At 37.6% G+C, this 14,627-nt stretch overlaps 1 protein-coding gene across 9 annotated transcripts in view; it reads left to right on the forward strand.

The window, feature by feature from the left end:
- The window catches only part of USP34 (ubiquitin specific peptidase 34), a 109,918-nt gene that overhangs the window by 29,745 nt on the left and 65,546 nt on the right, over positions 1-14,627 (forward strand). For all 9 annotated transcript variants that reach the window (XM_014895088.2, XM_014895094.2, XM_088160747.1 and 6 more), the window contains exons 6-8: positions 676-743; positions 7,529-7,721; positions 10,477-10,538. In XM_014895088.2, the coding sequence (XP_014750574.2) occupies positions 676-743; positions 7,529-7,721; positions 10,477-10,538 (323 nt within the window). The remainder of the gene's footprint in view (positions 1-675; positions 744-7,528; positions 7,722-10,476; positions 10,539-14,627) is intronic.

A 14,627-nucleotide genomic window follows, 5' to 3' on the forward strand; every position in this document is an offset into this window, starting at 1 on the left:
CTTTTCCTCTCAGCGGTGCTAAGTAGCTGTTTCAGGTTTTTGTTGTTTGTTTTTGTTGTTTTTTTTTTTTTCTCTCTCTGCATTCAGCTTTGCAAAGGTGGTAAAGGCAGAATGGTAAATATGAGAAATGCAAATATAGTAGTAAAATACTGTGATTAATCACTGCTTGTAAAACATCTTATTTTATAGGATATGTAAGCCCTAAGAAGCAAAACAACACAAGTCAAACAATGTTACTTGATTTAGGAGTGGTTTGCAAGGAACTGAAAGAATGGAATAATTTTCATGTAACCTTCTAAAGAAAAAGAAGAAAAAAACCCCACAAGGCTGAGTAGCAGTTTTTCCTCCTGAAGAAATTACAGAAAATACAGAAATGAGACACCTGGGTGATGCCTAGGCATCATGGGCAGTATGATACTATTTATACCAAGTCTGTAATTTCCACTTGACTGACTGGAAAGATGCAAATCCTCTTTATAAGTGAAAAAAACATTCCTCAGATAACAGGTTGGAAAATCAAAAAATGAAGAAGTTGAACAAAAACTACCAAGAAAGCATGTCTTTAAAGTGGGGTTGCACGTTCAAATGTACCAAGAGTATTTTTAATGTTTTTTTTACCATTCTCTTTAAATGTCTCTAATGAAATCTTTACCTATTTATGTTTTTGCATTATAGATCAGAATATGGCTACACATCCCTGCTGTCATGCAGCACATTATACCCTTTAGGACTTATGTTATCAGGTAAATTTTTATTTTATTATAAGAATTTTTCTGACAGCACCTATTTCTAATTGCAGCTGGTACTTTTAATTGTACAGGTTGTTGCTCTATCATTTCAACAAGGAGGGTGAAGGTAATGTTTAGAATTATAGTTTGGGCAGCTCCTTGCATCTGATTTCACTATCAATCAGATCAATCTTGATAAGAACATTCTGAGTGTGACATCCAGCCCCATTCTGACATGTTGGGTCAGGTCCAGTTGTACTCCAGTGTCCCTCACTGTGATGTCATCATAAAACTGCACATCAAGTTTGCAGTGAGGTGCTCTGAGCAGAAGAGCAATGTGCACTCACTGAGACTTCAGACCCTGAAATCACATTGTGATGTTCTGTATTTCCAGCTGGCAGGAACTGAAGTGTGATCAAAAGTCTACTCGCACTTTTATGTAGCTAAAAATATCCAGTCCCAAAGATTTTCTTCATATCAAGCTGTCTATCATGAAAATAACACTTTTAAATTGAAGTACTTGTAAGGGTATTTAATTATACGAGCAGTTTGTTTTTATTGGCTTTCTCAGGACAATAGCAACATTCCAGTGAGCTGCTGATGAAATTATCTCTGTGTGTGTATCTGCCTGGAGGTGGAGGGGTGTGGTCACAGCTAATTCCTTTTCCAGTGGCCCAACATTAAATTTTCCTGATGCAGGGCACTGCTTTTGCATAGATCCACAGCTCCTTCAAGGCTCTGGGTTTGCTCTAACTGTAATATTAGAAATGTGCTTATACAGCTCATAGCAAAAAATGGGCCTTCACACATTATTCTGTTTTAACTATACCAGTATAAAATAACACTCAACAAAAATAATTACACTGGCAGCAAACAGGTTCCCAGAACAATGAGACTGGGAATTGCTTCCTATTTTACAATGGTCTGGTTTTATATTGACTGTAAAAATTTAAGTACTGACTTGGCTGTCGATGTATTTTGCTATACTGTGGTTTCTACTAAAATGATACCAGCAGAGAGAAGAGTATTTTGATCTTTTATTAAAACTCATCACTCTTGAGTTACAGTCCAGCCATGTGCACTCCTTTAATGCTGATGTGCTATCTTTAAAATCTTCCAAAGGTAATTATTAATCATGAGGCAGTCAAGAGAGGGCAGGAAGAGGATTTTCAAGTGCTTGTCTCTGGACATATTCCATTAATGGTTGTTGGTGTACCTGGGAATTTGGTCATGAGCCTTGCCTGCCTTCTTGCAATGTATGGAAATGAAAAAGAGCATCGAGGGATCAGCAATTAGAGTTAGGCTGATAAAAAGGGGCTACTTGAGGGAGACAGAATAACTCCTCATCAACACAGTAGCTGCTGCTGCTAATCCTTGCTTGTCATCCTGTGTAATGCTTAAAACATTTGTTTTATAAATATAGGTGCAGCTGGGGTCACTGGAATGTGTAGATTTATTTTTTTTATTCTCATGTCTTCCTCTTTACCCATTAGAATATTTGATTTGCAGTGTGATTTGTCAGCAGCTTTTTGCCATAAATAATGCCCTTGATGTCTGTTTGTAGAATTTACAATAGGTTCACATCAGTCAGAAAGGTAACACTGACCCAAAATACATCTATGGAAAACCCAGCTTAGAGCAGGAAGGTGATGTTCTCCCAGTTTTTACTTTTCACAGCTGAATCCTCATGGGATCTGAGGTTTCTCAATGTTATGAAATCCAGAGCTTTTTAAGTGAAGATTCACTTATAGAGTGAAGCTTGGAGGCCCTATAGCAAAAATAACCTGGAGTGCTGTACCTTTTTGTGGGACAGAAGTGAACACAGATGCCTTCAGGGAAAGATGACTTTTTGATGGATGCAGCAGAACCACATGGTACCCAAACTTGGAGATCTTGGCTTAACAGCTTGGGTCTGTCTCTGGGTCTCCATCTGCTTTGACTTCAGGAAAAAGACAAAAAAAAAAAAGGGGGCACATCCTGGGCACAGCAGCACAGCACCTTTTAAAGAAATCCTGCAGAGCTTCTGCTGCCCTGCAAGCTACGAGAATTTGGAGAATTGAGTCTGGAAGGAACTCCTGGAGCTCTGATTTAGTTCCAATTGCTGCTCGTGTAGATTCCTTGCAGGAAATGCATTTTGCAGGGCTGAGCAAGAGACACCACCTGACTGGCACCTCAGCAGCATTTTTTAGCAGCTGAGGTGACCCTTTGTGTTGTGGTTATTTCTACAAGGAGTGGGTGAAGGAAACAGCAAAGTGTGTGTTAGAGAGGAGACCACTGCTGCAATTTCCAGGGATCATGGATACAGTCCTGTCATTATTGCTGCTACTACAAAAAGATGAATAAATGTTATTTTCTGCCTGGTCAATGGAGCACAAGCATTCACATCTTGCCTCTGAAGGGTCTGTGTTTTTAAGCAGTTTAGGAAAGAAATAAAGGATTAAATTTAAAATTCCATGAAATAAAATTTACATCTTCTAATAAGGAAGCAAAGTGATTTTGACCTGCACTTAGAAATGAGGGTGAGTTGATGCTGCCTCTCTATGAACAAAGACATTGGCTCCATGTGTCTTCTGCCTCAAGATCAGAGATGAGAGATGCTCTGTAGGGTTCCAGGTCCTGAATGTCTCAGGGCTGCAGGAGCTCTCAGCAGTGGGGTTTTGAGGAAAGTGGTTTTTTTCAGGGTTGATTATTGATTGAAAATTCCATGGAGAGTTCTGCCCTGTGGAAAGTGCAGCAGTAGCACTGGCCAGGAGTGTATTTTATTCCACCCCTTTTCTGCTCCCATCCCCTTTTCCCTGTCTCCTGCTTGAAGATGGATCTGGAGACATTTCTTTTGAAGGATTACTGTCTCTGCCCCAGTTAGGCAGAAACAGAACAATCTGTGCTGGAGCACATTGAGAGGAAATTCCAAGTGGCAGTGGCTCCTGGGTGGCTGTGGCACAGGGCACACACAGCACTGGTATATGCAGAGGAAGTGGAAATTTTGGAATTCCAAACAATTCCTGACACATGATGCTTCCCATAGAAAATGCAGCTGAAAGAATTCAAATTACTCTCCTGTTCAAAATATTTCTCTCAAGTTGGGGTTTATGGGAGTACCCAAGACCACTCCTTTCTACTACATGTCATGGAAACCTCTTGTAATGAGCCTTGAAGGTTTTAATCACAAAAAATATTTGCCTCCTCCAAAAAATCTGAAAATTTAAAGTAAAAAGAAGAGATAAGTCAGAAGACAATAACCAGACACTTCAGGAGGACTGACTCATTCTGCTGGATGCCCTTTTGCAGCTGTGGTCCAAAGGAGTCAGATTAAGGGAAAAAAAAAAGATGATTTCACAGCTGAGTAGCTGAAGTCCTGAAGCATAAGATGTGATTGTAAGCATTACATTAGCATGGAACTGTGTTTAAAACTGAATTCTCTCTATCCCCAAATAATTTAAGTAGATTCAAACTGATACTTAAAAATATTAAATGTAGATACTATATATTAATTGACTATATTAAGTATGCCAGACTGGCAGGACAGGTCCTATAATGTGCAGAGTATCTTCCTGCAAATATATGAAAAAGTCATGTTTTATTCTGAAAGTCTCATTTAGGCAAAAACTCCAGATTAAATAGATTACACAGGTGCTGGCATATCATTCATCACTTCCATGAAGACTTAATGCACATCAGACTCAAAAAGATAAAAATGTAGGAATTAAAAAAATAATGAAGGACAGAATGAAAGCTATTATTAAGCCATTATATGAGTCAGTCACATATTCACATTTCTATACTGTCTATACAGTTCTGATCCTTCCATCCTGCACATAATAACAGAACTACCTCGGTGGTAGCAAGGGTGACAAAGAAGGTGGCAATAAAAAATTTACATTGAGAGGAGGAGAGACAGAGTCTAGGAAGGTTGTTGGTTTTTTGTTTTTTTTTTTTTTTTGACAGGGCAATTCATATAATATATGAAGATAATAAGTAAGAAATGGTAATTCACAGGTTTGGAAAAACAAGGAATGGAGAACGTGCCACCCAATTGTCAGGCTGCAGATGGAAGAAGTGAAAGGAGTTTGTTTTTCACTCAAGCAGAATTGTCAAACTGACTGCCACAGGTTAATGAGAAAGCCAAAAGTCTAAAAAAAAAAAAAAGAATTCATAGTAGGAGATTGTTCATCCATTTTTTTTATACATGTGATAAATCTTTAATCTGCTTTTAGAGTGGCTATTTTGGGTTAAATAGACCTTTCCCTTGCTCCACTGTTCTTACATGAGGCAATACAGCAAATTTACAGGGAAGATGTGAGTTAATTGCCAGTGCTAGGTAAAGATCTCTTTTCTGTTAATAGTAATGTTATACCTCTAAAAACATTAAATGTTACTGATGCAGGCAGCTTTAGGCCATTCCATCTTTCCACAATAAAAAAAGGAGGTGTGGCCTACTCTGCAATTTTCTGTGGTTTTAATCTCTGTAGTAAAGATATGATCTTTATGATTTATGACCAATGTAGTAGTGCCAATAAATTTTCTACTTTTGGCTGCAGTTACACTTCTAAAGAGAAGTTTGCCATCTTCTGCTTCTTTTTAGGTTAGAAAACCCTGTTGTGTTTAAAAACTGTGTGGTAACAAGTGCTCTGTTCTCTGTAGCTTTCTTTAGGGCCTTGGCAAAACAGAAGATACTGTTAAAGTACTTCTGTAGCTGTGAAAATGCACCTACACCATAGTTTCACTTATAATAAAGTGCAATTAAAAAAAAAAACACACTCTGGATATTATAATATAGAAAATATGACACAAGTCTGATTCAGGTTCAAAATGTGGATGTAATATGACTTGTATAAATGAAAGTGTGTTTAGACTGATATAGAAATGCTTTATTTTATAAAAACATTCATGTAGTTACTTCACCAGACTTTGTAGTGTGAGGAAGATTTCAGGTCCAAATCCTGTTACAGGAATTGAGTGAAGCCACCAGAGCAGCCTTTGTTACACATAGGTGTGTCCATGTCCCTGCTCAGTGCATGCAAACACTCATCTTCCTGTCCTTTGTCAAATGCCAGCTCCTGTGATGTGTTTGGACACGTCTGAGATTTTTAGAGGTGCTTCCCCAAACGATGGAGTGTGACTCGATGTGAATTGTGGACATGGAAAAGCTCTGGGAATCAGGCCTGATGAGAGTTTGCATCTAAAGATGGGGAGATGAAAATTGATATTGCTGAGAGTCATGGAATCGTTAAGGCTGGAAAACACCCCTAAGATGGAGTCCAGCCTTTACCCCAGCACTGCCATGGTCACCACTAAACACGGCCCCAGGTGCCACTTGTGCCCTTTTTTTTGAACACTTCCAGGGAGGGCAACTCCAAAATCCCACAACTCTGTACCTGCTTTTCTGTGATTGGGTGTGGGAGCTTAATTATGGCCTCTGTTCTTTCATTCACTGCCTGTCCCATAAAATAAATCCTCAATATTGAATTTACTGTTGGCACAGCTGGACAGAGCTGCTGGATGTCCCTTTGGCAGTAGGGCAGGACATACAGGATGGTGGCTGGAACACGAGTGCTGTCATCACTGTTTGCTGGTGACAAATCACCTCATTTTCTAATCACAAATATTGTTTGTTAGCACAGACAGGACATTTCCCCTCAGAGTGGAACTGCTCTCACCTCTCTGCAGGGTAAAGGCAGCTTATTGGTTCTGCTCTGCTGCTGAATTTTTAAATAAATATTCCTTTTCCATCCCTACTTTGCTTCTGTTTAGAGCTCATAGCACAACAAAAAACAGGGGAGGATCTGATTGCCTTGGCCTGGGATGGTCCCTTTGTCCTCGTGTTACTGATCTGTGATTCCTGTGTACATCTCCAGCCTCTGGGGTTATTTGCACTGAAATCTCTTTTCTCTGTTTGACACTGTTAAGTATCATTTAAGTGTGTTTATTTTAAGGTCTCTACACAAGAGCTGTGAAAAAGAACCATCGTCTAAATAAGAATTAGGGCCTGTAGTTTTGCTTTTGAAAAAAAAAAAACGTACTGGTGTTTATATGATGTTAAAGCAAAGGAATGGTGCATAAATCTGGTTAAGTGTAGTTTAATATCTCGTGTGTTTTTTTAAAAGATTCATGCATCTCTTTGGCCAGTCTCCAAGGACAGATCCGGGCTTAGGCTGTCAAACAAATGGATTTTTAACGCATTTCTGTGGAGTTAAATCTAGTTTGGATGTAGCTTAAGCTTCAAAACGCTGAAGTACAGCAGGAAAAATTAATTAGGCTAACTTTGTATGCATGTACCTTTGACTGTGCCATCTTTAATGACATCAAAATAAGCTCAGGAAAGCTTGTTTCTCAACATTTTTCTCTTACACATTCAGTTAGAAGAAATTCTCAATTGTGTTGGTGTTTTGTATGTGAACTTTACAGGCATTTCGCTACAGATTTTCAGTCTGTTGGTCTTGCTTAGGTAAGACTGAGGTTCCACCAGGTTCTGTACATTAGTTTTTGTAAATAATTATTTCTTAGACCTTCCTTTTGCAGAGAATATTTGTATTGCAACTCCTTGTGCAGGATTAGAAGACTACAAGAGAAAGGACTTAACTTGGTCAAAATTCTTTAGCAATTTATTTACTTTGAAAAATATTATACATATTTCTGGTTTTCCTTGGTGTTTTTCATTAATTGGTACCAACTTTTAATAGTGATATTTTAAGAATGACTGATCTTAGAGCTATTGATGCTCTAATCAAGATGGCTTCAGGAAATATTTTTAGTTTAAATCATACCCTTTTTCTTTTTCTTCCATTTGTAATTTCTCCCAGGTATTTATGTAAACTGTCAGACCAGGAGTTGAGGCAGAGCGCGGCCCGGAACATGGCAGATTTAATGTGGAGCACAGTGAAAGAACCCTTGGACACAGCTTTGTGTTTTGATAAAGAAAGTCTTGATCTTGCATTCAAATACTTCATGTCACCAACTCTGACAATGAGATTGGCTGGGCTGAGCCAAATAACAGTAAGAACTTTTTAAAAATATCAATTATTTTTGCAAAAAACGCTTCCTGTTGTGCTTTGTGATTTACAGGCTTGCTTGGGGGGGGCTTTTTTTTTTTTTTTTTTAATGTGTGAGAGCAGCAGGATCTGGAGCTGAGTCCAAGTGATGGCTGTGTTGTGCACCATATGGAATGGGCTCACATTACCTGAACAATGCTAAACAACACTCTGAGAAATGTTGAAATGGAGCCCCTTGCCACAGCAATGTTTGTTGTTGAGAAAGGCTTTCAATCTGTTTGCATTTTTACCTTTGCAGCATCTTGACCCTGCTGCAATTAGCTGATGTTTGTATTGCACAAACCTCATTTTCTGCTTGTTAGTTCAGTAGGTTTTGAGAGAGAGAGAACATTTCTGCATTAATTAACAGGAGGTTGAATTGAAGAGGTAAATACATACAGCATCAAATAGAAAACAATTCAAACTAAAAAAAAAAAAAAAAAAAAGCCCATCTTTCCCTTTCCCATGGAAATACTCCACAGTGCACCTGGCAGGATATACTGGGCATTCCTGATTTGTCATTGCTGCCTACAACCATAGAGAAACAGTCCCACAGGAGGGCAAAAGTGAAGTTTTTTTATCCATCTGAGCCTTGTCAGTTTTGTGTTTCCTGAACATATTTGACCTTCTCTCTTATGATGATGTGGTGTCACTGAGTATTTAATTTTGCTTCTCACTATGGTTATAGATAGAAGTACCTTCAATTAAATAAATGGCAATTTAAAGAGATCTGTAAGTGCTTTTAATCAGATTATTGCTGGCTTTTAACCAAAGTAAATATTTATTTACATACAGGTGACTTACTAGGCTATAAAAACAGGCTGTGAGCTACATCCACACAATATAATTGATCTTAAAATCTTAGTTCCACTTTTGCATCGTTCCAGTTACATTCAGTTTCAATTCCTAGAAATCCTTTCCTTTGGTTTTACACAATGCTCCATGTTCAGCTACCAGTGTGTATCTTTTTGTGTATCCTTGCAAAAAAAAAGTCTGAAAAATAAGAATTCATCAGCTGCTTTATTTTTTTCAGGCATCTAGCTCATTTAAAGGAGTGTGAAGTTGTGCTAAGTAGTTACACGTTTTCACCTGTTGTGATTGATAAATATTGCTGTAAAAATGAGAGTTTTTAAATAACAGACATGTATTACCAGAAGAAAAATTTTACAGTATTTTTAGATTAAAGTCAGTAGTTTTCAGCTTGTAAAAATGGAATATTGTAAGCTAATTGTATGCTAATAAGTTACTGAGTCTGTCTTTTTTTTTTAATGTAAATAGTCTTTAAAACTGCTCTGGAACTGAGACAATTTATTCTTTCTCATTCCAATCACAGAAAGTTTTATTTTTGTTGTTATCTTGTTTCTTTTCCATTTCATCTCTCGGTCACCTGTTGAGGTGGTTCAGCTCCAAAATGCCTTCTCTCTCTACTATTCCTTCACAAATAAAATTTTATTTTCCTATCCTTTGATGCCTGGGTCTGGAGATGAGCCCAGGGAGATGCTTTTAGTGCTCAGCTTTCTTTGCTTGAAGCCTTTCTACCTTTGTGTCCTCCATACCTGACATTTTTATGTTGCATCAATTGAGTGTCTGGGCACAGGTGCCTTTAGTTTCTTCCCATGTTTCATAGATGGTAAAAAACAAAAAAAAAAAAAAGGATTTTATTCCCATTCAAGGAAACAAAACTTGAAGTGAAAAACCTGTTAGGAGGTGAGGGAGAGCAAGGTGTTGGCAACACTCACATGTGCTTTGACTTGTGCTGCTGTGGCAGAATTTTGAGTTTAGTTGAAATTATTGTAAAAATTGTTTGCAAATCTCAGGATGAAAAAACAGTCTTTGTCAGAATTGCTTTGGAGAGGGGTTTGCTATGAAAAATGTTGATCAGTGGTGACCCTGGATTTAAAATTGGTGATAGGAACAGCTCAAGACTCTGTCACTCTTTGAACCTTTTCAAAATATTTTCATTTGGAGGTGAATGTTTAGAAAAATCAGTGAACTTCCACTGCATTCTCTGAGCCAGCTCTCATTTCTGCTCCTAAATTTGTTTCATTTGAAATTCTCTATTAGTAACCAATCTATTAATAATTGTGTAGTCAGGCTCTCGTGTCTCACCAATTTCAGTGCATGTTTTCCATTTTCTTTTTGCAAAACTGTTTTTCCCTCCTGAAAATTGTTGAGATTGAACACAAATAAGTCTGTGTGTAAAGACTTGAGAAGATTAGTGAATTCACCTGAATTACAGAGTGCATGAACTAGACTTGTTTCAAGAGAGTAAATATTTTGACAAAGTTATGCAACAAGTTTAATTTTAACTTCAAAAATTCACATTACTGTGGCTTTAATTTTTTTTTTTAATATACCAAATAAATTCTATTACATAATTTAAAATATTTTAAAAAGTGTTATGTGGATGTGAAGAATTGGATACAGAGCCATTGATGCTGAGGGAAGAAGTAGAAAAGAAATGTAAAACTTTTAACAACCTTTTTTTTTTCTCTGTAATGTCTTAAATTTATGAGCTCAGACATGTTTGAAAACTTCATGTCCTGTAAAAATATGTGGTTTTGGTTCTCAAATTTGTCTAAACAACTTAGGAAAAGCATACAAAGTCCTATAAAAATTCGTTGAATGTCACTAATACTATTTTGAAATACAAAAAAAAAACACCTCACCAAATATTTGGATAAAATTGTAATTTTTTTTCTTCCTTTTTCTAACTATAGAATCAACTTCATACCTTCAATGATGTGTGTAATAATGAGTCATTAGTTTCAGACACAGAAACGTAAGTAGGAACCTTATTCTGAATACTTCAAGTGTTTTATATGATTGCAGTTCTTCTCTGTTGTTGCTATGGATTATACACAGTGGGGGAGCAGGGATAATCTGAGACATTTATTAGGAATATTCTAATGAGGGGGGGGTAATAAATGGTTATTGTCAAATATTTCTATGTATTTCTGGATTTTTTTTTCTGTAGTAAGGTATAGAATCAAGGTAAGCTTTAGAAAAATGTAGCTACTGAAATAATAATGCACATTATTTCCATGGTTATATATAAATGCTTTTCCAATTCATATCATTTTTGCCATCTTTTCATTTCCCTGGATTATTTGTTTAACCAAGACTTTTATTGCCATCAGTGGCTCCCAACCTTGTTAGTTTTCCACCCATTATCTTTCCAAAATCCCACCAAGTATGTGATGTGAGGCAATGCTGTTGTTTTGTTTTTTTCTTCAAAGTCCTTATTTGTATAACTCAGGTGTGTTGAACAATTTTAAAGGGACTCACATAAATCTTCAAGAAGATTCACCTGTGGGATTGTAATTCCAGCCAGGAAATGTATTCACTTCTGTAGTAACTCTAAACTTAATGGTAGAACTGTCAAGAATTTAAATTAAAAAGATGTATTTTGGTAGCTGAAATAACTGTTCTTGTGAAATAACAGGCAAAATGTGTAAATTGTAGAATTTCACTCATAATATACTTTGAAAGTTTCTCTTGGGGGGTGATGTACTCTGTTTTTTTGGGGGGCCACAGACACACATTAATTTATTAATGGAAAGTCTCTCACAGCAGCAGTGTCTTGCTTTTGTCTGAATACTTTTATTACAAATTTCATTTTAACACTTTTTGAAATCTGCCTTCAGTCATGACCAGAATTCTGGGGATTTCATGTAAAAAGCACCTTAGATATTGGAAGAGAAATTTCTGGGAATGTATTGCTACTTTAAACTTAAAGAACCAGAATTTAGGGCACTTCTGCTTCCGTGGAGATGTTGAAATACCTTGGGAATAAGAAATAAATAATAAATACTGCAGGAGGGGGAACATGTTGGGAATATGAGGTCAGCTGGGGTGTTTCACACACTGTGCTCCCAGTTCATGGTTGTGTGTTGTTACACTGGGACTGACAAATCTCAGATTTATCCAGTTTTTCTCTTTCCCTCACACTGAAAATCTGAAACAGAGGTTGTTTTTAGGTCGTAGTAACATTAAAAAGTGACTGTGCCAGTTAAACCTGATACGAAGCCTTTTGATTTTCTGTGTCAAATGTAAAAGAGAGAAGTTATGAATGTGGAAAAAGAGAAGAGTGGTTAAATTTCCCTGCAGAAGAGCAGATGTACTCTGCAAGAGCATCAGAGTTATTTTAAAGCTGAAGGAAATTGTCAAATTCTCCTTTGGGATATTACTTTCTTGGCAGGGGCATCTGTAAACAGGCTGTCATTTGAAAGGAATGCAGCACGAACAGAAAACCTTCTTTTCCACTTTTGTAGTATGTGATTTTTTAAAAAAAAATTCAGAATTCCAGTAGTTCTGGTGTTTTACCTGAAAGGTTGGTTGCAAATCAGTGTCAAGCATTGCTGCTTGCTTATCTTCAGATATCTTGTGGAATCACTGATGTCTTCCAGCCAAATAATCAGAAAGGGCTGGAGCAGAAGGATGGGGAAAATGTCTCACTTCTCCAGTTTGTTCAGTACAAAGCTTCCCTCTCATTACAGACTCTGCTCATGAGAAATTTTTGGATGAAAAGGCACTTAGGGAGTTGGCAGTGACTGAATGAGCAGCAAAAGGAAAGCTTTTCATTCCTGTGTTCTTTCCTTAGTGGAGAAAGGAAGTTTTAAGTTTTCTTTTGTACCTTTGTAGCCTCTGCAGATTTGCCAAAAGAAGATGTTCTGCATTATGTCTGGTCATCCCCATTACATGTTTTGACTTTTCCAGATGCGTTTGGAACTGTCAACCTTTGGGATTTCTCCTTCTGTATCTTGATAAGGTGGGTTTGCGGGAGGTACCTTTAAAAAAAAACAAAAAAAACAAAAAAAAAATCAGCTTTCAGTTAGTCCTGGCTCTTCTTTGTTCAGAATTGATATCAGGATTTTTTAGCAAATATTTTGCAGCGGTAGCTTCCCACCTTTATCCTCAGCACTGTAGTTTTTCCATGGTAAGACAAGCTAAAGCATCTTCTGTCTAGGAAAACACTGGATTTCAAAAATTGCACTTGGAAGCAGCAGAAAGCTGAGACACAGGGATCTGGTTTGTAGCTGTAGGTATTTGTGTGGCTTTTGAGATTTCACTTCCCTGTCTTCTCAAGGCTTGAGGCTTTGTGGTGACCGAGGACGTGCGTGGTCCAGATGTGGGCAATGTTTCAGCCACTCAACTTCATCATACCCCTCAGAGATGGATTTCTAATTTAGCTGTTCCTGGCTCTAAAGATAGAACCAAATTCTTTGCAATCTGAGGTACTGAGGAGTGTGAAATCTACTCAAGCTAAAAATAACAAGCCTGAACTGAAGAGTCTCAGAATCTTTGAATAAGTGATTCCTGCAACTGTTTCACTGATGTCACTTAGTGAAAAATGATGGTGCTTTTCAGGAAGTGAAAGATACTCTTTTTTTTGATGTTACTTGGACCACAAGAGGAAGAAATGTTGGTCGTTTCTGTAGTGAGGACGCTGTCAGCTTCTGGAAATAACATGTGTAAAGAGAGATTTTGTTTTGCTCTCCTCTTGGCATGCAGCCAAGAGTTCGGGTTTCAGGTTCCAGGTTGACGCTGAGGCAACTTCCTGACTCCTTTAAAAACCTTGATTACCCTCACTTGAAAAGCTTCCTGCAGAGTAATTTCAGGTGTCCCAAAATTCCTTTCACCTGTGAACAGAAAGAACTGCATCGTTTCTTCTCCTTTCTTTCCCTCTTGTTCCTTATTTATTGAGATACTGAACTGCAAGTTCTGTGTTGCTTTTTCCCTTCACTGCAGTTTCTTACCTTACATTAACTCTTGCTTTCTCAATTTTTGTCTAAGCTTACTGAGTTTCTGGCAGCATTATTTAAACACCTCTTCTCTCTCTCTCTCTACCAAATTCCAGGGATCTTTTCAGATTTTCTCAGAAAAAGAAAAGTGAATTTTTTCATTCAGCTCACTAATGTTTCTTTCTTGTGGCCCACACAGCAGTTAAACAAATATTCCAGATGATGTCAGAGTAGTGGTTTCAGAGCCTGCAGAGCATCAAAGAGGAAAATTTGTGCTCAGAAGCAAAAACATGTGCTTGAATGTGTGTTGGGAAGGTGCCTTCTGTATCCTCTTTGCATTTCTGATCCTAAATAGTTGAGATCAGGGTTTCACATCTTTTGTTGTGTTCTAGATCCTATTTCAGTGATGTTGTCAAGAGGTGTTAGTGTTCCTCCCTTGCAAGCTGCCAGTTACAGAGCTGCATTTTTGCATTGGAGCTTTTATATTCTGGTTTTCAGTGACGTTGTGGACTGGCTGTTGTATTTCATCCAGCTCTGAGCTGGTGTGTTTTTGTAACTTCGTGGGGAATTGAGTGGTTGAATAAATAAGGTTTTCTTTGAGGGGGGTTACTTTGCTGTGGGATTTGTTCCTGGATTTGGGTCATCATGTGGGTACCAAGTATTGCATCACAGCCTTAGATTAAAATGTTTCCAGGACTTTAACCCAGCTCTTTCATGGAGAGGTGTTCTTTGACCTACCAGGAAAATGCATTAAATGAAGGATAAGAATGAACAAAATTCAGTGCAGTTCCAAACATTAAGTTACATCACCAGCTGCACAGTTCCCCTCTCTTCCTTCCAGTCTCATGGAATCCCTGGGGAAACTCATGTCAAAAGTGCTTCCATTTCATTTCTTGGAAGTAAACCAGTTGTTTTTGACAGACATGAGTTATCAGTGAACTCACATTAAAAATTCTAGGGAGAAATGGATTAAATGTTATGTGCATTTTCAGTGTGGGAGAGATTTAGAGACAATTAAACCAGAGTAGCTGCTACCTTTGCCTTTTATCCTTTTCTCCTTCCTCAGCCACAACACTAAGAGCCATAGAGAGTATCAAGTTCTTTAAATGACTTTTCATGTTGCTATC

The sequence above is a fragment of the Sturnus vulgaris genome, chromosome 3 (genome assembly GCF_052056855.1).
Source record: "Sturnus vulgaris isolate bStuVul1 chromosome 3, bStuVul1.hap1, whole genome shotgun sequence".
Lineage (NCBI taxonomy): Eukaryota > Metazoa > Chordata > Aves > Passeriformes > Sturnidae > Sturnus > Sturnus vulgaris.